The sequence below is a fragment of the Pseudophryne corroboree genome, chromosome 6, assembly GCF_028390025.1.
Source record: "Pseudophryne corroboree isolate aPseCor3 chromosome 6, aPseCor3.hap2, whole genome shotgun sequence".
NCBI classification, from domain to species: Eukaryota; Metazoa; Chordata; class Amphibia; order Anura; family Myobatrachidae; genus Pseudophryne; species Pseudophryne corroboree.
In genome coordinates, this window is record NC_086449.1 from 833,781,918 (window position 1) to 833,803,944 (window position 22,027).

At 46.4% G+C, this 22,027-nt stretch overlaps 2 protein-coding genes across 13 annotated transcripts in view; both read left to right on the forward strand.

Moving 5' to 3' along the window:
* The first annotated feature begins 2,201 nt into the window (after positions 1 to 2,201).
* C2CD5 (C2 calcium dependent domain containing 5) overlaps positions 2,202 to 22,027 on the forward strand; it is a 195,085-nt gene continuing 175,259 nt past the window's right edge. For 3 of the 12 annotated variants that reach the window (XM_063929381.1, XM_063929385.1, XM_063929384.1), the window contains exons 1-2: positions 2,203 to 2,320; positions 2,664 to 2,770. The gene's annotated coding sequence lies outside the window, so the exon portion shown is untranslated. Of the gene's footprint in view, positions 2,321 to 2,663; positions 2,809 to 22,027 lie in introns of all 12 variants that reach the window. The other 9 variants (XM_063929389.1, XM_063929386.1, XM_063929387.1 and 6 more) reach the window with 6 other exon arrangements.
* On the forward strand, positions 14,949 to 16,370 carry LOC134934717 (paraneoplastic antigen Ma2 homolog). The gene has a single exon (XM_063930085.1). It carries the CDS (start codon positions 14,949 to 14,951, stop codon positions 16,368 to 16,370), a length of 1,422 nt encoding a protein of 473 aa, XP_063786155.1.

A 22,027-nucleotide genomic window follows, 5' to 3' on the forward strand; every position in this document is an offset into this window, starting at 1 on the left:
CCCTTTTCGGCGGCCTTATCTCCCGTTTTTCTGTATATTCTGGCAGGGGTTAAATGCATCCATATAGCCCAGGAGCTATATGTGATGTATTTTTTGCCATGTAAGGTATTTTTATCATGTTTTATTGCGTCTCAGGGCGCCCCCCCCAGCGCCCTGCACCCTCAGTGACCGGAGTATGAAGTGTGCTGAGAGCAATGGCGCACAGCTGCAGTGCTGTGCGCTACCTTATTGAAGACAGGAACGTCTTCTGCCGCCGATTTTTCCGGACCTCTTCGCTCTTCTGGCTCTGTAAGGGGGCCGGCGGCGCGGCTCCGGGACCCATCCAGGCTGGGCCTGTCATCGTCCCTCTGGAGCTAATGTCCAGTAGCCAAGAAGCCCAATCCACTCTGCACGCAGGTGAGTTCGCTTCTTCTCCCCTTAGTCCCTCGATGCAGTGAGCCTGTTGCCAGCAGGTCTCACTGAAAATAAAAAACCTAAACTAAAACTTTCACTAAGAAGCTCAGGAGAGCCCCTAGTGTGCACCCTTCTCGTTCGGGCACAAAGATCTAACTGAGGCTTGGAGGAGGGTCATAGGGGGAGGAGCCAGTGCACACTATAGTCCTAAAGCTTTCTTTAGATGTGCACAGTCTCCTGCGGAGCCGCTATTCCCCATGGTCCTTACGGAGTCCCCAGCATCCACTAGGACGTTAGAGAAAAGGGGTTTTCACGCTCTGATAACCTTATCTGACCACTTATTCTGAACATGTACAGTATGTATATGTGGAGTGGTGGATATATCAGCTTTTCCAGCACGTTTTCTACACAGTATCATCGAGCCCATGCTTTCCGGAGAGGACTGTATCCAGTACAGGGAGTACAGCAGAGCTGATCCAATCCAATGGTGAAACAGAAATCAGCTGACTGATTGTATAAATACCAGACTGAGGAGCACATAAGGACAGTAGAAGCCATCGTATGGTGTGCCACCACTTTATAGCACACGACGCTTACCCACTACAACTACAGGCTGCCATTTGTGGTCTGAATGAAATAAGAATGCAGCCTATGTACTGACAGTGGGAACCAGCGGTAATACTCTGACAACGATTTAAGCTGGGTACATTAGACGATGTGCAGACAATGCGATGCTCATCCCGATATCCCACCATCCCCAGGACAAGTGATATCGGCCCTCATTCCGAGTTGTTCGCTCGCTAGCAGATCTTAGCAGCATTGCACACGCTAGGCCGCCGCCCTCTCGGAGTGTATCTTCGCTTAGCAGAAGTGCAAATGAAAGATTAGCAGAATTGCGAATAGAAAATTTCTTAGCAGTTTCTGAGTAGCTCGAGACTTACTCCTACACTGCGATCAGCTCAGGCCGTTTCGTTCCTGGTTTGACATCACAAACACGCCCTGCGTTCGGCCAGCCACTGCCCCGTTTCTCCAGACACTCCGGCGTTTTATCCGGGCACGCCTGCGTTTTTCCGCACACTCCCAGAAAACGGCCAGTTTTCGCCCAGAAACACCCACTTCCTGTCAATCACACTCCGATCACTTCAACGATGAAAATTCTTTGTTCGGACGTGAGTAAATCTACTAAGTTTTGTGTTAAAATACTTAGCGCATGCGCACTGCGTACCATGCGCATGCGCATTTTTGCCTTAATCGCTCCGTTGCGAAAATCGGCAACGAGCGAACAACTCGGAATGACCCCCATTGTGCGTACACACTGTGCAATCCTGCACACAACCAAACCATAGACCTTGCATCGTCTGATCGGTAACCATATATCAGGCAGGGCGTACGTACACACGAGACGATTTTCACATAAACATGCGATGAATGACGCAGGTAGACGCATGATAGAGCGCACACACGCACGACACTATCTGGACCAATTTACCAATTCACAATCGCGACCAATTCGGCTCAAAATGACAAATCGTCCAACAGATCATCTAGTGTGTACCCAGCTTAATTCCTAAAGGAACACCAATGTCACTATTCCCATGCTTAATGTCACCTACCAGAGGCCCAGGCTTTGCTGGGTGCGCAGGCCACTCTTGCAGAGGTACCATCGTCAGGGGCGGAACTGTGGGAGGCAGTGGAGTCGGCTGCCGCCGGGCTCCTGACCACAAGGGGGCGCATCTCCTCCACTGTCTCCCGCAGCCTGAGAACTGCGCTGCTATTGTGGACGGAGGAGCAGTCACTGACACGGAAGCTGCCTCCTGTAGGGAGAGATGGCACTGGCTGCAGCTAGGGGGAGCTCCAGAGCACAGCTCCTCTTCTAGCCAGCCGAGGGAAGCTCTCTGCTCCGTCAGCCTGATGATGAAAGCCAAAGGTAGACACTGTGTGGGGGGTAGGGGAGAGGTGTATTTGGGGGGAAGCACTGTGTTTTGTGTGTGCTTGTTTTTAAGTGAGGTGTGTGTGTGTTTTTAATGAAAGTTGTGCATTCAAGTAAAAGGCATGTGTGTGAGTGATGTGTGTGTGTGTAAGTGAGAGACATGTGTATGTAAGTGAGAGGCATGTATGTGTGTGTAAGTGGGAGGCATGTGTATGTAAGAGAGACTTGTGTGTGTAAGTGAAAGAGACGTGTGTGTGTGTGTGTTTAAGTGAATGAGGCGTTTGTGTGTTTTTTATATATATATCTAGTGTTCACGCTAGGTGTCTGCACCTTTTTTTAGACAGATGAATCCCACCCTGCCCGTTTTTGTGCGCCCTACCAACCCGCCGTTTTCTGCCTGCCGTACCCCGCCACGCCGCCAGACCCAGCCGTGCGCCGCCGGACCCGGTAAGCACATGAGAGTCCCCCTGGGCTAAATTAACCTTGTAAGTATTTTGCAGCTGTAAACTTCAGTCTCAGTGCTCTCTACCTGGTGCAGTGTGCCTCAGTGCTCTCTACCTGGTGCAGTGTGCCTCAGTGCTCTCTACCTGGTGCAGTGTGCCTCAGTGCTCTCTACCTGGTGCAGTGTGCCTCAGTGCTCTCTACCTGGTGCAGTGTGTCTCAGTGCTCTCTACCTGGTGCAGTGTGCCTCAGTGCTCTCTACCTGGTGCAGTGTGCCTCAGTGCTCTCTACCTGGTGCAGTGTGCCTCAGTGCTCTCTACCTGGTGCAGTGTGCCTCAGTGCTCTCTACCTGGTGCAGTGTGCCTCAGTGCTCTCTACCTGGTGCAGTGTGCCTCAGTGCTCTCTACCTGGTGCAGTGTGCCTCAGTGCTCTCTACCTGGTGCAGTGTGCCTCAGTGCTCTGCCTGGCGCAATGTGTATAACGTGCTCTATCTGTCGCAGTGTGTAGGAGGTTCTATCTGGTGCAATGTGTATTAGGTGCACTACCGTGTGGTGTAATGTGAATTGCCACTATTATGAAACAACGCCGCTAGATTTTTGGAGCGCGCCTTCGGCGCGCACTGTCCATGTTTTGGCCCATAGGTATGGGAGCACCAAGCATTATAGTATGTACCTAAGTTTGCCCATCCCTCCCCGTGATCAGCACCCTGCCGTAAAAAAAATCCTACAGTGAACACTAATTATATCGGCACACCACTGCGCCAAAGCATCTCCATCGAGACCTGCTGGCGGGTGAGGGAGCACTGTAGGTGTACTATAATGGTATGCTGGTGTCTGTTTTATTGTAATAACTGACTTGGTGTGCATCCACTTTGTATGTGTATCTATATTACTACTGGGAAAGGTACCTGAGCACGCTGCTACTGTTCACCCTTAGTGCCGGATAGCTACATATGGTATGTGTGTGTATGTGTATATGTAGGGGGGCACCAACATTTATCATGCCTCCGGGCGACTGGGACGAACTTACGCCACTGACCATCGTGCTGTAAAGGTTTCCTGTGTGAGGGAAGGAGTGGTGAGCGCAGCACAAGAGGTGCAGACCCCGCCGCTGCCTCCTTGTGGCAATAGTGAATTACCTGCCTGAGGCTAAACTCTGGTGCTAGTCTAATAGGATTATCTGAGGAGAGAGGGGGATTCTGCAGAGAAGACAAACAATGAAACTGTACTTAATGGTGAGCTGTGCAGGCAGACTTACTAATGCGATCACAAGGGAAAGACCTACGTTTTACACATTCACTCCGCAATACACAAATACAGAGGAAAACCGGCTGCGGCAGACTCAGCGGCAGCAGGTGAGACGGGATTTCCATATTCCAGTGACTGCAGCTTGCACATCCTCCTGAGTATGGAAATGATGTGATATGGTCAGGGCTTCATGCACAAAGCTAAAGCCAAAGATGATGTTCTGGGTAAATCTGTTTCTATTTATTGTTAGAAGCTAAGTATGAGTATAAAACTGCCGACACCCAGAGCTTGTGCCGAATGATCAGTAGCGGCTCCTATACATCACACCAGATGCATTATTACAATGTAAATCTGCCTCCGTCTAGTGACAGCGACTGCAGAATGTCAGCCACTCAGTGACTTATGGCAGTCTACCCATAATTCCTGCATCTAGCAGACCCTCCCGTTCATAGGAAGAGTTTCTGAGGTTGAAAAAAAACAATTTGTTCATCGAGTTCAACCTGCTTGTGTTCTTCTACAATCTATTAATTTCAGGACAATTTTATATGTTGTGAATGTCGGCCGTTGTGTTTATTCCTCTTTTTTCTTTTTAAATTGTGTTTATTGAAGAGAAGAAAAGTAACACACATGTAACATTATTAATACATAACAATAAAGGCGAACGGACGAATCCACTGTCCGTATATTATTGTGATATGTTAAATGTGGGATATTGCGAAACAAAATAGTATAATCCCTAATGATCATGAAATACAGTACATCAAAATGAATCAATGATACTTATGTATGACTATATTTATAAGTGAGGTGGTAAATATCCAACGGCAAAAGACCTATCTGAAGAAGCTCAAAACGGTGGCGACCCATCGGTGAGAGTTGCCATATTATACCACGTCGTTAATCTTACCATTTTACGAATACTTTCTTTGGTGTTCACAGGTAATGTGATTAAAAAAGGTAGCCATATCGCAAAAAACTTAGGAGCACGAGATTCAACATCTAAAGAACATTGGGGGTCATTCCGAGTTATTCGCTCGCTAGCAGATTTTAGCAGCATTGCACACGCTAGGCCGCCGTCCTCTGGGAGTGTATTTTAGCTTAGCAGAATAGCGAACGAAAGATTCGCAGAATTGCGAATAGAAAATTCTTAGCAGTTTCTGAGTAGCTCCAGACCTACTCAAAGATTGCGATCAGCTCAGGCCGTTTCGTTCCTGGTTTGATGTCGCACACACGCCCAGCGTTCGGCCAGCCACTCCCCCGTTCCTCCAGACACTCCCGCGTTTCTCCAGACACTCCCGCGTTTTTCCCTGACATGCCTGCGTTTTTCCGCACACTCCCATAAAACGGTCAGTTTCCGCCCAGAAACACCCACTTCCTGTCAATCACACTACGATCACTTCAACGATGAAAAATCTTCGTTAGGACGTGAGTAAATCTACTAAGTTTTGTGCTAAAATACTTACCGCATGCGCACTGCGTACCATGCGCATTTTTGCCTTAATCGCTCCGTTGCGAAAATCGGCAACGAGCGAACAACTCGGAATGACCCCCATTCTGTCCAATCCATTTGGAATAGAAATATTAACCGGGGTAACATAAGAGACATAGAAATATGATCTTTTTGTATCCACTGAGATAGTATTGTTTTCCTTGCACCCTTGGATAAAGCGGGAGTTTGAGGTTCTACATAATTCCAAAAGGCCCATGCCATTGTCATTGTAAATGGTATACCCAAGTTAACCTTGATGTACATCTGTATTAGTTCCCAGAATGATTGTATAATTGGGCAAGACCATAAACAATGTATAATATCAGCATCGGGGGACTTACATTTGAAACATTGAGAATCGTCTGCTGCTCCTGTAAGGAATCGCAGCCGAGGGCTATAATAAGCTCTAGGTAAATTTTTTAACTGCATCTCTGCGTAAGAGGATGACACCAATTGTTTATTAAGCAAATTGGACCATTTACTCTTTTTTTCTTTTTAACTATAGTGTGTGATCTACCCACCATAACCCTGTATATCCTTATCCATTAGGAATTTATCTAGCCCATTCTTAAAAGTAACGACCGAGTCTGCCATTACTACTCTCTCAGGCAGGGAATTCCAAACACGTATTGTCCTTACTGAAGAAACATTTCTGTCTCTGGGTGCGAAATCTCCTCTCCTCTAACCTAAGTGGGTGTCCATGTGTCCTCTGTGTTGACCTTACCAGAAACAGATGCCCCGCAAGCTCATTTGTAGATGTTAATCATGTCCCCTCTTAATCTCCTCTTTTCCAGTGTAAACATGCCTAGATTAGCAAGCCTTTTGCTTGTATTCTAGTGTCTCCATCCCCTTAATCAATTAGGAGGAGTGGCCACATGATGCTAGGGGGAGTGACTACATGACATTAGGGGTGTGGCCACATGGCCAACTTGGTTTCTATTCCAAATACCTCCTCCCAGAGCGCTGGCTCACACTACATATGCTCTATATATCACTATCAAGTAATTAGTATAATACAGCCACCTACTGTGCCTCTACAAGAGCCCTGTACAGCAGTCACTCTCACCTGGTGATAGCCCTCTATACACTCAGTGATCCTGGCTCACACTACCTAGGCTATATACATCACTATCGGGTAATTAGTATAATACAGCCGCCTATTGTGTCTCTATAAGAGTCCAGTACAGCAGTCACTCTCACCTGGTGATATCTCTATACACTCAGTGATCCTTGCTCACACTACCTAGGCTATATACATCACTATCAGGTAATTAGTATAATACAGCCACCTACTGTGCCTCTATAAAATCCCTGTACAGCAGTCACTCTCACCTGGTGATATCTCTATACACTCAGTGATCCTGGCTCACACTACCTAGACTATATACATCACTATCAGGTAATTACTATAATACAGCCACCTATTGTGTCTCTATAAGAGTCCTGTACAGCAGTCACTCTCACCTGGTGATAGCCCTCTATACACTCAGTGACCCTGGCTCACACTACCTAGGCTATATACATCACTATCAGGTAATTACTATAATACAGCCACCTATTGTGTCTCTATAAGAGTCCTGTACAGCAGTCACTCTCACCTGGTGATATATCTATACACTCAGTGATCCTGGCTCACACTACCTAGGCTATATACATCACTATCAGGTAATTACTATAATACAGCCACCTATTGTGTCTCTATAAGAGTCCTGTACATCAGTCACTCTCACCTGGTGATATATCTATACACTCAGTGATCCTGGCTCACACTACCTAGGCTATATACATCACTATCAGGTAATTACTATAATACAGCCACCTATTGTGTCTCTATAAGAGTCCTGTACAGCAGTCACTCTCACCTGGTGATATCTCTATACACTCAGTGATCCTGGCTCACACTACCTAGGCTATATACAGCACTTTCAGGTAATTACTATAATACAGCCGCCTATTGTATCTCTATACGAGTCCTGTACAGCAGTCACTCTCACCTGGTGAAATCTCTATACACTCAGTGATCCTGGCTCACACTACCAAGGCTATATACATCACTATCAGGTAATTACTATAATACAGCCACCTATTGTGTCTCTATAAGAACCCTGTACAGCAGTCACTCTCACCTGGTGATATCTCTCTATACACTCCGTGATCCTGGCTCACACTACCTAGGCTATATACATCACTATCAGGTAATTGGTATAATACAGCCGCCTATTGTGTCTCTATAAAAGCCCTGTACAGCAGTCACTCTCACCTGGTAATATCTCTACCTATATACACTCAATGATCCTGGATCACACTACCTAGGCTATATAACGGGATTTATGGTAAGAACTTACCGTTGTTAAATCTCTTTCTGCGAGGTACACTGGGCTCCACAATGATTCACATCGGGGGTGTAGAGTAGGATCTTGATCCGAGGCACCAACAGGCTCAAAGCTTTTGACTGTTCCCAAGATGCTCAGCGCCGCCTCCTCTATAGCCCCGCCTCCATGCACAGGGAGCTCAGTTTCGTTAACCAGCCCAATGCAGTAGCAGGTACCAGAGACGACAACCGCTCGTAGCCAAGTATACCACACACTCACCACAGGAGAGGGTGTCAGTGGCTATGCCAATACCAACACAAAGAAGCTAAGTGCGGCAGGGTGGGCGCCTTGTGGAGCCCAGTGTACCTCGCAGAAAGAGATTTAACAACGGTAAGTTCTTACCATAAATCTCGTTTTCTGCTGCGGGGTACACTGGGCTCCACAAGGATTCACATCGGGGATGTCCTAAAGCAGTTCCTTATGGGAGGGGATGCACTGTAGCGGGCACAAGAACACGGCGTCCAAAGGAAGCATCCTGGGAAGCGGCGGTATCGAAGGCATAGAACCTTATAAACGTGTTCACAGAGGACCACGTAGCCGCCTTGCACAACTGTTTAAGGGTCGCACCACGGTGGGCCACCCAAGAAGGTCCAACCGACAGAGTAGAATGGGCCTTAATGGTAGCAGGAGCTGGACGACCAGCCTGTACATAAGCATGTGCAATCACCATTCTGATCCATCTGGCCAGAGTCTGTTTGGAAGCAAGCCAGCCACGTTTGTGAAAACCAAACAAAACAAACAGAGAATCAGATTTCCGAACGGAGGAAGTTCTCTTCACATAGAGCCCGTACCACATCCAAAGATCGGTCTTTGGGAGAAAACTCAGGAGAATTAAAGGCCGGAACCACAATCTCCTGGTTAAGGTGGAAAGAAAACACCACCTTAGGCAAATAACCCGGCCGTGTTCTAAGAACCGCCCGGTCATGATGAAAAATCAAATAGGGAGACTTACAGGATAAGGCACCCAAGTCCAAGACCCTTCTAGCTGAAGCAATAGCCAGCAGAAATAAGACCTTAAGGGAAAGCCACTTAAGGTCAGCAGAGGCAAGAGGCTCAAAAGGAGACGCTTGCAAGGCCTCCAAAACCACCGACAAGTCCCAAGGGGCCACCGGTGGCACATAAGGAGGCTGAATCCGCAACACACCCTGAGTGAACGTATGGACATCAGGTAGGATGGCAATCTTTCTCTGAAACCAAACTGACAAGGCAGAGATGTGAACCTTGAGGGAGGCCAGACGCAAGCCTAAGTCTAGGCCCTGTTGTAGAAAAGCCAATAATTTGTTCGTACTAAACTTGAAAAACGTCATGATTATGAGACGCACACCAAGTAAAGTAAGCATTCTAGACCCTATGGTAGATCCGAGCAGAAGCAAGCTTACGGGCCTTCAACATAGTTTGAACGACTGCCTCAGAAAAACCCTTGGCCCTCAGGACGGAAGCCTCAAGGGCCATGCCGTCAAAGCCAGACGGGCCAAGTCCTGGTAAACACAAGGGCCCTGAACAAGGAGGTCTGGTCGTTGTGGAAGTAGAAGGGGACGATCCCACGAGAGACCCAGTAGATCGGAGAACCAGTGCCGTCTGGGCCACGCTGGAGCGACCAGAAGCAGGTTTCCTCCTTCTTGCTTGAACTTCCGTATTATTCTGGGCAGGAAAGACACTGGAGGGAACACGTACGGTAGCTGAAAATTCCATGGAATTGCCAGAGCGTCCATGAACGCAGCTTGAGGATCCCTTGTCCTTGCTCCGAAGACCGGAACCTTGTGATTGTGTTAAGACGCCATCAGATCCACATCTGGAAGGCCCCACATGTCCACGAGAAGTTGAAACACCTCCGGATGGAGGCTCCACTCTCCTGCGTGTACGTCCTGACAACTGAGATAGTCCGCTTCCCAGTTCTGGACTCCCGGAATGAACACTGCGGATATGGCCGGCAGATGGCGTACTGCCCACTGAAGAATCCGTGAAACTTCCCTCATTGCCATGCGGCTTCGAGTGCCGCCTTGATGATTGATGTACACCACCGTGGTGGCGTTGTCCGACTGCACTTGAACAGGCCTGGTCTGTATTAGATGCTGGGCCATTGTCAATGCATTGAACACTGCCCGCAGTTCCAGTATATTTATCGGGAGTAAAGACTCCTCCTTGGTCCACCGACCTTGAAGACAGTGTTGCTCCAACACCGCGCCCCAACCTCTCAGGCTGGCATCCGTCGTTAGAAGGACCCAGTCGGATATCCAGAAGGGACAGCCCCTGCTCAATTGATGGTCCTGCAGCCACCAGCTCAGTGACAGGCGGACCTCCGGAGACAATGAGATCATGTGAGATCTTATCCGGTGAGGCAGGCCATCCCACTTGGTCAGAATTAACTTCTGCAGAGGGCGAGAGTGGAACTGAGCATACTCCACCATGTCGAAAGCCAACACCATGAGACTTAGCACTTGCATTGCCAAATGTATCGACACTCGCGGACGAGATAGGAAGCATCGAATCCTGTCCTGAAGCTTCAGGACTTTCTCCTGAGACAGGACAACCGTTGGTTGTGAGTGTCCAATAACGCTCCCAGGTGTAACATGCTCCGAGAAGGAACCAGGGAGGATTTCTTCCAGTTGATCAGCCACCCGTGGTCTTTCATGCACTGGACCGTCAGATCGAGATGACACAGGAGAAGTTCTGGGGAATTTGCCAGGATCAACAAATTGGCCAAGTACGGTAGGATCGTGACCCCTTGACGGCGGAGAGTAGCCGTCATGACCGCCATTACTTTGGTAAAAACTTGCGGAGCCATTGTCAAACCAAAGGGTAACGCCTGAAATTGGTAATGAAGATTTCCCACCACAAACCGCAGGTACTGTTGATGAGATACCACAATAGGAATATGCAGGTAGGCATCCTGTATGTCCAGGGAGACCATATAGTCCCCAGGCTCCATGGCCAGAATAGAGCGCAGAGTTTCCATAAGAAACTTGGAGATCCGCACATGCTTGTTCAAGGACTTCAGATTGAGAATGGGCAGCGAGGACCTGTTCGGTTTTGGGACTAAAAACAGCGGTGAATAGAACCCATTGCCTCTCTGAGCCAGAGGCACCTGTACTACCACTCCTGTGGTCAGGAGGGAATGTATCACCGAGTGCAATGTGTTTGCTTTTGCCGGATCCAAAGGCACATCTGTTAGGCAAAATCGCCGCGGGGGACGATTCTTGAAGGGTATGGCATATCCTCGAGCGACGACTTCCCTCGCCCAGGTATCTGAAGTGGTCTTCAACCATTCCTGGGCAAAACCTAGAAGTCGGCCCCCCACCTTGGGATCCCCCAGAGGGAGATCCGCCCGTCATGCGGCAGGCTTGTCTGTTTTGGGAGCTGGCTGACGGGCAGCCCAGGCACGCTTCGGTCTGGGCTTGGCAGGCCTGGAAGCACGAGTTTGCTTTGGGTACGCCTGACCTTTTGCTTTACCTGGAGGACGAAAGGGCCGAGGTTGAGGTCTTCCCCAAAGAGAATGTCTCCCTTGAAAGGTAGCACCTCCAGGGTTTTCTTTGAATCCATATCTTCCGACCAGGATCTCAACCAAAGGATACGTCTGGCGAAGACGGACATAGTAGCAGCCTTGGCCGCCAGCATCAGAGGCTGTCTCCTTAAGGTATAGAGAAGCCGTAGCAATATACGAGAGACATTGTCGAGCATGCTCAGATGCATTGGAAGGCAGTTCCGCCTCAAGTTCCTGAGACCACGCCTCAACAGCTTCAGCAGCCCAAGTCGCTGCAATTGTTGGCCTATGCACAGCCCCCGTTAGGGTATAAATCGCTTTTAAACAGCCCTCCACACGTCGATCCGTCGATTCCATCAGAGAGGTGACGGTAGTTACTGGCAGAGCAGAGGAAATTACCATGCGCGCCACATGAGAATCTACAGGCGGAGGGGTTTCCCAATTCTTACATATCTCCGCAGAGAGAGGATAGCGAGCCAACAGTCTCTTATTCGGTGTGAATTTTGTCCCCGGATTTTCCCAGGATTCCTGACGTATATCAGCCAGGTGATCAGAATGAGTCTGATTGCTTCAATCAAATCCGGGACATCCACTAATGATTTTCCTTCCCCATCAGAAACATCTGTGTCAGTGTCTGTGGGATCAGTATATGCACCGTCCTCGTCAGAGGATGTGTCTGGAATAGCCGTGGATTGGGAGGAGGTAATGGCCCGTTTAGAAGACGGCTCAGTTTTAGGCGGGCGAGAGTGACACTTAGATTTAGTCATAGATCGGTTCAAATGCTGTAACTGAGTGGAAAGCTGATCTGCCCACGGCGGATTTACAGCAGGGACCATAAACTGTTGCAGTGGCACAGGTGGTCCCACAGGGGTCGTTAATTTAGTCACAAGCGTGTTTAATAATGTGGAAAATTTAGCCCAAGGTGAGTCTTGTGATGCCCCAGGTGCTACCGACCCATTGGGGGGCAAGGAACCCCCTGAACCTGAATTCTCAGCTGCCATATTATCCTCCATAACGTCCGCAGCCTCACTACCACGCAGTGTGAGAGAAGCCGCAGCGTTGCTGCCACGTGTAGCAGATATAACCATGTGCACAATATTGGGCAACCTGGTACAAAGCGTAGCAGCAATATACCTAGTAAGAACTCTCAGTAAAGTGTGCCTATGATAGCACAGACCAGGAGTTCAAGAGATAGAGATTAAATGGTGACTATAAATTCACAAGGAAAAATACACTGTCAGTATATCTTGTGATACACACCTATATTAGACAGAAAGAAAAACCTGAAACACTTGGCCCACCCAGGTATAGTAATATAGGAATAGCACGCTGAGTGAAATACCCTTTAATAAGGCAACCACACAGCAGCTACATGCACACACACACACATATATAGTCACACGCGTACCATGCAGAAATTATGTACTATAAACTGCACTGGACTAGCAATACAAAGTAATACTCAGTGTGGCTATATGTGTTAACAATAGTGTAGCCCTTTGTATAAAAATATATATGGATTGAGAAAAAGGGCCTTCCACCCTGGAAAAAGGGGGGGTCTTAGAGTAGTGATTGTTATAATGTGTTAGTAGCTAGCTAATATAATAACAGTTCATGGTTTTAATAATATTATAATATATAGACATATATAGCATGTCATATTAGTATTAGTGGTGTAGAGTGGCTTGTGGTATTCGCATACAGTGGTGCTAGAGAGCGTGACCAATATAGATGCTTCTAGTAGGAGCACGAGAGATCGTTGGGGACAGTTAGTGTGCTCGTGCGGACGAAGGGGAGAGAGAGCGACGCAGCAGGAGAGGAGGTAGGAGAAGAAGGGAGGACTCGTACAACTCAGAACGGAGCGGCAGCTACGAGAGACTTTCCCCCGCTGGTACTGTGATCCATCCCCCTGTAGATAGATCGGAGAGGAGGCGGGAGCGGAAGAGGCATCCTGACACCCCCGTCAAGGGATAGAGACTGTACCTGATGATAACTTGCGGCGCATAGAGCCGACGGGGTGAGTGATTGCCGGCAGCTCCCCGGGTGTCCGCATTGCATCTCCCTCTTCCCCCCCCCTGTGACAGCATATAGTCCCCCTGAGGAAACAAGTCTAATAGAGGAGGATTTTGTGAGGTAAAGAGAGCTACCGAGAACGGTCACCCTATTGCATAGTGGCCGGCCAGGATTCATGGGCTGCGGTTTGCCTGTATGGTGGATCACTCGTGAGTGACCACTGAGAAAAGTGAAGGGTAGCAGTGACGCACTGTAGTAACACCCACATTGAGATCCCTCCTATTGGTAATTCAGTACAGTACTAAGAGGAGAGATTACTAATGACAGCGTCTCCCTATATCCAAGCAAGATAGAGAGCAAGTAAATCATAATTATACAGCTGGATGATATAATGGATCCGGTTATTTAATTGCAAAGAGACTGCCGTACCCGTTAGGGTAATTCAATACCCGGATATTTCTATATATACATTATTCCTTACGGAGAAAGAGAAAGGTACGAGAATTCAGCATCGCACAGTTCTTTATGTCAACCCTCCTCTATATATATACATATATATTAACTCTAGAGTTGGGGGAGCATTGCATGAGCCAGATAGACTGCCCTTTAGGGAAAATAAGAAGGATTTATGTGACTGACCAGATTAATTAAAACTAAAAGACGAATTAATTTGGTTAAGAACCAGCATCCTAATATAACCCGGCATCATTATTCTAGCGTCGCTGATCTTGACCTTATCGGAGGATAAAACTCTACTTCAAGGGCCCCAACCGTGCACCAACGTCTACTTCATTCTAATAAATGGCCGCACCACTATGATATACCACTCCCTGTGTTAGTGAAAGTACCATAACTCACCCTTTTGGTAAAGTAAGAAAGGGGTATTGGTTATAATTTTGAACCGGTTCTAAAATATATTTTTTGGATTTGCATGCAATGTATAGTGTAAAAGAAAAACACAATATATAAATTGAATTGTACTGATTTATACCTATGTCATTCATTCATTGTACTAATTTATACCTATGTCCTTCATGTATCTACCATTTAATACTATGTAATGTTCCTATGATCTCATGTAGCATCACCATTTTGCTATGGTATTGGAGAAATAATAAAACATTTACTTACCTTTAAATGAAAGACTAGCCGAAGAATTCTCTGATAACCCTGGAAGAGAAAACAAAACAACAGGTCAGTGTAAAATGTATAGGTTGATTAAGGGTAATTATCCTTGCCTTTAGGGCTTTCTCAAGCAAGCCCGTTAATATTACTGCTTGAGTGGAGGCACTTATACTTTATATCAGGCCTGGCCAACCTGTGGCTCTCCAGCTGTTGTGAAACTACAAGTCCCATCATGCCTTGCCACAGTTTTGCTATTAGGGAATGCTAAAACTGTGGCAGGGCATGCTGGGATGTGTAGTTTCACTACATCTGGAGAGCCACAGGTTGGCCAGGCCTGCTTTATATTATAGTAACCCCTTCTATTTCCTACAGACTGAGGGAGATAGGGTTACAAGTGGAGGCACTGCTGAGATTCCTATACTACTGTTATCTCCTGTTTACCATCATTATTCTCAGTATGGAACTAATTACAGACATTGACATTGGGCGGTGGTGCTCAGAGAAAGGGGTGGATCCTAGAAACTGTTTTGGGTTGCGAGGAAATATGGTCACTGTTACTGATGAAGGTCTGTTAAAGACCGTGAGAAATTTATGTGGTGTCAAACTACCCTGTATCATTGATAAATGGACAGGCCCCTATGGGGATGCTAGTGCTGTTCTCATTAAAAATGGCAATCCCTTGGACCGAACCCTCATTCCTAGTATGATATTATTAGAAGGCACCATGGGAAGGAAAGTACAACTAGTGTGGCCAGAAGAAAGGAATGACGAGGATGCGGCCGAAGTTGCTCAAGAGGAAGTCATGGAGGGTCCATCAATGGGGGAACCCATGTCCGGAGGTTGTTTTCCGGCTACTGTTCAAGGAGGGGATCCTTCTCATTCTACCACAAAGGGTCTCTCTGATAATCCAGTTGATAAGGTAGTGGATAAAGTGGTAAGCCACCTTGAAAAATGGCATTATGAAGGAGGATACCGAAGATTAAGAATATTTTCGGGAATTATGCCAGTTCCTGCTGGGGAAGAAACGTATGAGATGTGGCGTGAAGCTGCAATCCAACATTCCGAGGAATGGCAATGCCCGGAACACATAAGGCGACAAAGGGTGGTGGAGAGCTTACGTGGACCTGCCATGGGGGTGATACAGGCTACTCGCCGGAGTAACCCTACTGCCACCCTGAGGGATTATATCGAAGCCTTGGATTTTTCTTTTGGGACATTGGAAGATGTGGGAGATCTTCTGGCCCGTTTGAATGGCACGTATCAAGAATATGGAGAGACCTTGACCCATTATATATACCGGGTCGACAGATTAATATATAAGATTGTGGATAAAGGCGGACTTAGTCCCGAGATAGTCAATGAAAGAAGGTTAAAACAAGTATTAAAAGGTGCTCTAACCAATAACCCTGTAGCGCAGAGATTAAGATGCACCATGTCCAGCGCACTCCCTCCTAATTTGACAGATTTAGTCAAGGAAGTCAAGTTGGAAGAGGTACAAATTGAAAACAGGGAAAAGTCGGTAAGAAAAGTTAAATTAGTGCTACCATCGGCTGACAATCCTTCTCCTAATATAGATGACCGACTGTTAAAATTAATTGAGGAGCAAAACAAGAAAATCGATCTATTAATTGCTTTACAGACTCCGCAACAACCCATAACAACATCTCGCACCTCTGGATGGGGTAGAGGAATCAACCGAAGGGGAGGTCCTCGAACCAATATAGAGTGTTATAGTTGCGGACAGCTCGGGCATCGGTCGTTTGAATGTCCCCTCAATAGGTATGACACCCGAGGAAGTAACCCCAACAGGAGGAGGGAGTCCCTGGAGGAAAACGAGAACGGGAGCCCTGTGGACCCCTCACAGGCTCCCCGATCATAAAGGTTCAAGCCATGGGGAGTGCTCAGTGGTCTCATCATCTTCCAGATAATTTATTGGGACATGCACCACTAACGAGGGCTATCATTAATGGAAAAGACTGCACTATTCTAATGGATAGTGGGTCGCAAGTATCCATTGTCTTTGAGTCCTGGTATAAGGAGCATCTTTCAGATATCCCCATTCAACCTCTCAGTGGACTCACTATCTGGGGATTAAGTGAGCAGAGGTATCCCTATCTAGGGTATATTATCACGCAAATTACTTTTGAACCAGGCTTGGGCTCCCCTAATGAGACTGTTCCGTTGATAGCGCTAGTTTGCCCGGATTCACCAGGGGACAATGGAAATTTACCCGTTATTGTGGGTACTAATACTAACATGTACCGGAATCTCATTAAGTGGTGTGAGAAGCAAGAGCTGGAACTAAGAGTCCATCGTGGAAAGGAGGAAATGGATGGAATATGTATGTCCCTAAAAGGAGACGAATGTTTAACGGAAGAAAAAAATGCCACCGACATCTGTGATAATGGGCCTGTGAAATCAAGACTCAACCTAGAATCTTGTTTCGAGGGAAGTGACATCCAGGAGGACTGTAAACAACTATTGATTGAACAGTTACTACAGAGGGAAGCAGTTTTTTCAAAAGATGAATGGGATCTAGGGTCAGCAATAGGAGTGGAACACCATATTAAATTGACGGATGAAACACCTTTCCGGGAAAGGTCAAGGCGGCTGGCGCCCGCTGATTTTGAGGATGTAAGGAGTCATCTAAAGGGGCTACTGGAGAATCATGTAATTGCGGATTCCGAAAGTCAATATGCCTCCCCTATTGTTGTAGCAAGAAAGAAAAATGGGGAAATTAGATTGTGCATAGACTACCGCACGTTGAACCGCCGAACAGTTCCTGACCAATACACCGTCCCTAAGGTTGATGAAGCGCTAGATTGTCTGCAGGGCAGCCGGTGGTTCTCGGTGTTGGACCTCCGCTGTGGGTACTACCAGATTCCCATGAATCAAGCCGATCGATCCAAGACTGCATTTATATGTCCCATTGGTTTTTTTGAATTCCTGAAGACGCCTCAAGGTATAACGGGAGCTCCAGCAACATTCCAGAGGACTATGGAAAAAACAGTGGGAGACATGTGTTACCGTGAAGTTTTGGTTTACTTGGATGACATCATTGTCTTTGGTAAGACTCTTCAAGAACACAATGAGAGATTGATGAAAGTATTAGATCGTTTACAATCCAGAGGGCTTAAACTATCGGTTGACAAGTGCAAATTTTGTCGTTCATCGGTTAAATATTTAGGGCATATCGTAAGTCGACAGGGAATAGCCACTGACCCTGATAAAGTAAACACTGTCCAGAATTGGCCACGACCGGAGAATCTCAAGGATTTGCGATCATTTTTGGGATTTTGCGGGTATTATCGCAAATTCGTCCCTCAATATTCTCAAATTGCCCGGCCCCTCACTGACCTTACTCGAGGATATCCTCCTCGGAAGGGGGAGTACTACCACCACCGACATAATCCCTCAGATCGAGATTATTTTAAAACTAAAGAACCTTTTGGAAGTCGATGGAATTTAGCTTGTGAAGAAGCTTTTGAAAAATTAAAAGATCGGTTAACGAATTCTACCGTATTAGCTTATGCAAACCCGGAGCTTCCTTATGAAGTCCACATAGATGCGTCGTTTGATGGCTTGGGAGGTGTTTTATATCAGCAACAAGATCAGCAACTCAGGCCAGTGGCGTATGTTAGTCGGGGACTATCTCAAAGTGAGAAGAAATATCCTGTGCATAAATTGGAGTTCCTTGCCCTTAAGTGGGTAATAACTGAGAAGTTTCATGATTATCTTTATGGGGCTAGGTTTTTAGTCCAAACCGATAACAACCCATTAACATACATCCAGACAACCGCCAAACTTGATGCGACAGGACACCGGTGGTTGGCCTCTTTAAGTAATTATAATTTCACCATCAAATACCGACCCGGGAATAGTAATCAGGATGCAGATGCTCTATCCCGAATGCCCCATCGGCTAGTTAATGAAGATCTCCAGGAATGGGTAGAAGTTCCTGCTTCTGATGTAAATGTACTCTGTCATCAGATTAGTATCACCCGGAAGGACATGGTAGCTGCCATTACTTTGACCGGAGCTTCTGAGCAAGCCATACCGTCTCATTATTGTAGGCTGAATCGAGCAGCACTAGAGGGAATGGAAATGATCAGCTCTGTACAGATGGCCAGGGAACAGAAAGCAGATCAGGATATTTCCCCTATAGTACGTATTTTAGAGGGACATCCTTTTCATGACCAAGAGGAGAATCTTACAGTGAAATCCCGAATATTGATGCGTCAATTGAAGCGACTACTCTTACAAGATGGACTAGTTTATCGGAGCAGCATACGGCCAGATGGCATCAAAAGATTACAACTGGTATTACCTAGCCACTATACCCAGTTGGTACTGTCAGAGTTGCACGATAGGCATGGCCATTTGGGATACGATAAAACTCAGGGGTTGATTGCTGACCGCTTCTTCTGGCCTTTCATGAACAAAGATATTGAACATTACTGCAAGACCTGTGGGAGCTGTATACTGAGGAAAACCCTTCCAGCCAGGGCCGCTCCATTAGTAAACATTCAAAGCTCTGGGCCTATGGACTTGGTGTGCATTGACTTTTTAAGCTTGGAAGAACCGGGAGGGAAGGATGGAAACATCTTAGTGATTACAGACCATTTCACTAGGTATGCGCAGGCCTACGTAACCCCAAATCAGAAAGCTGTGACGGTAGCTAGAACATTATGGGAAAAGTTTTTTCAGCATTATGGATTACCAGCAAGAATCCACTCAGATCAAGGACGAGAATTCGAGAGTCGACTAATTAGAGAACTCTGCCTGTGTTGTGGGATAAGAAAATCCCGAACGACTCCCTACCACCCCCAAGGGGATCCGCAACCTGAAAGGTTCAATCGGACTTTGTTAAATATGCTAGGAACCTTGAGTCCCACACAGAAATACCAGTGGAAGCAACATATTTCTTCTTTAGTGCATGCATATAACTGCACTAAGAATGGATCTACAGGGTATACACCGTATTTCTTAATGTTTGGAAGAGAAGCTAGACTACCTATTGATGTTTGTTTGGGGACCCAGTCGCATACCAACGCCTCATCCCATAATCAATATGTAAAGCGCCTTCAGCAGCAGCTAAATAATGCATATCAATTAGCTCAAGCAGCTACAAAAAGATCAGGAGAAAAGAACAAGACTCAATATGATCGCCATGTAAGAGAGCATAGGTTGCTCCCTGGAGATAGAGTATTGCTGCAAATATTTGGGGTTCCAAGGAGTCGAAAACTTACTAATCGGTGGCGACCCTACCCATATATTATCATTAGACAACTTCCCGACCTTCCAGTCTATCAACTAGTACCAGAAGATGGAATAGGTCCTCAGGTAACTTATCACCGTCAGCATCTATTACCCATATCACAAGATACCCGATGGAGAAATAGTAATTGCAATACAGAGATAGTCAAGTCCCCACCGGGGACGAGGTCTCTGAGTGCTGAACCCAAGAAACTCAACAAGTTAGTAGGAGAAACTGAAGATGATGATGAATATTATAGTGGAAGGTACTATAAGGAGGAGCCTTCGATGCCGGGTGAAGGAACAACCGAGGATACTAACCAGCGGGATATTGGGAATAATTCCTCCATCGTGTATGGTAATGAATGGGGCCTGGAAGACAGCGGTACAATTGATGAAATAAATTAAGAAAGATGTATTGAAGAACCTTTATGTGATGAAGTTTTAGGAGAGAACATACATGATGCAGAAACGGGTTATCTTCCTGTACCTAGGCCCCAAAGAATGAGGAAGCCCCCTCGGATACTTACATATGACCAATTGGGGATTCCAACGGAAGTGCCTTTGGTAGTACACTCCACTCCAGTGTTACCCTGGCCCTATTTTGAACAAGATAGGCTATATGGAGTGGTGATGTCCTAATTCCAGTCATTAGAATCACCAGGGGGAGAATGTAGCCCTTTGTATAAAAATATATATGGATTGAGAAAAAGGGCCTTCCACCCTGGAAAAAGGGGGGTCTTAGAGTAGTGATTGTTATAATGTGTTAGTAGCTAGCTAATATAATAACAGTTCATGGTTTTAATAATATTATAATATATAGACATATATAGCATGTCATATTAGTATTAGTGGTGTAGAGTGGCTTGTGGTATTCGCATACAGTGGTGCTAGAGAGCGTGACCAATATAGATGCTTCTAGTAGGAGCACGAGAGATCGTTGGGGACAGTTAGTGTGCTCGTGCGGACGAAGGGGAGATAGAGCGACGCAGCAGGAGAGGAGGTAGGAGAAGAAGGGAGGACTCGTACAACTCAGAACGGAGCGGCAGCTACGAGAGACTTTCCCCCGCTGGTACTGTGATCCATCCCCCTGTAGATAGATCGGAGAGGAGGCGGGAGCGGAAGAGGCATCCTGACACCCCCGTCAAGGGATAGAGACTGTACCTGATGATAACTTGCGGCGCATAGAGCCGACGGGGTGAGTGATTGCCGGCAGCTCCCCGGGTGTCCGCATTGCATCTCCCTCTCCCCCCCCCCTGTGACAGCATATAGTCCCCCTGAGGAAACAAGTCTAATAGAGGAGGATTTTGTGAGGTAAAGAGAGCTACCGAGAACGGTCACCCTATTGCATAGTGGCCGGCCAGGATTCATGGGCTGCGGTTTGCCTGTATGGTGGATCACTCGTGAGTGACCACTGAGAAAAGTGAAGGGTAGCAGTGACGCACTGTAGTAACACCCACATTGAGATCCCTCCTATTGGTAATTCAGTACAGTACTAAGAGGAGAGATTACTAATGACAGCGTCTCCCTATATCCAAGCAAGATAGAGAGCAAGTAAATCATAATTATACAGCTGGATGATATAATGGATCCGGTTATTTAATTGCAAAGAGACTGCCGTACCCGTTAGGGTAATTCAATACCCGGATATTTCTATATATACATTATTCCTTACGGAGAAAGAGAAAGGTACGAGAATTCAGCATCGCACAGTTCTTTATGTCAACCCTCCTCTATATATATACATATATATTAACTCTAGAGTTGGGGGAGCATTGCATGAGCCAGATAGACTGCCCTTTAGGGAAAATAAGAAGGATTTATGTGACTGACCAGATTAATTAAAACTAAAAGACGAATTAATTTGGTTAAGAACCAGCATCCTAATATAACCCGGCATCATTATTCTAGCGTCGCTGATCTTGACCTTATCGGAGGATAAAACTCTACTTCAAGGGCCCCAAACGTGCACCAACGTCTACTACATTCTAATAAATGGCCGCACCACTATGATATACCACTCCCTGTGTTAGTGAAAGCACCATAACTCACCCTTTTGGTAAAGTAAGAAAGGGGTATTGGTTATAATTTTGAACCGGTTCTAAAATATATTTTTTGTATTTGCATGCAATGTATAGTGTAAAAGAAAAACACAATATATAAATTGAATTGTACTGATTTATACCTATGTCATTCATTCATTGTACTAATTTATACCTATGTCCTTCATGTATCTACCATTTAATACTATGTAATGTTCCTATGATCTCATGTAGCATC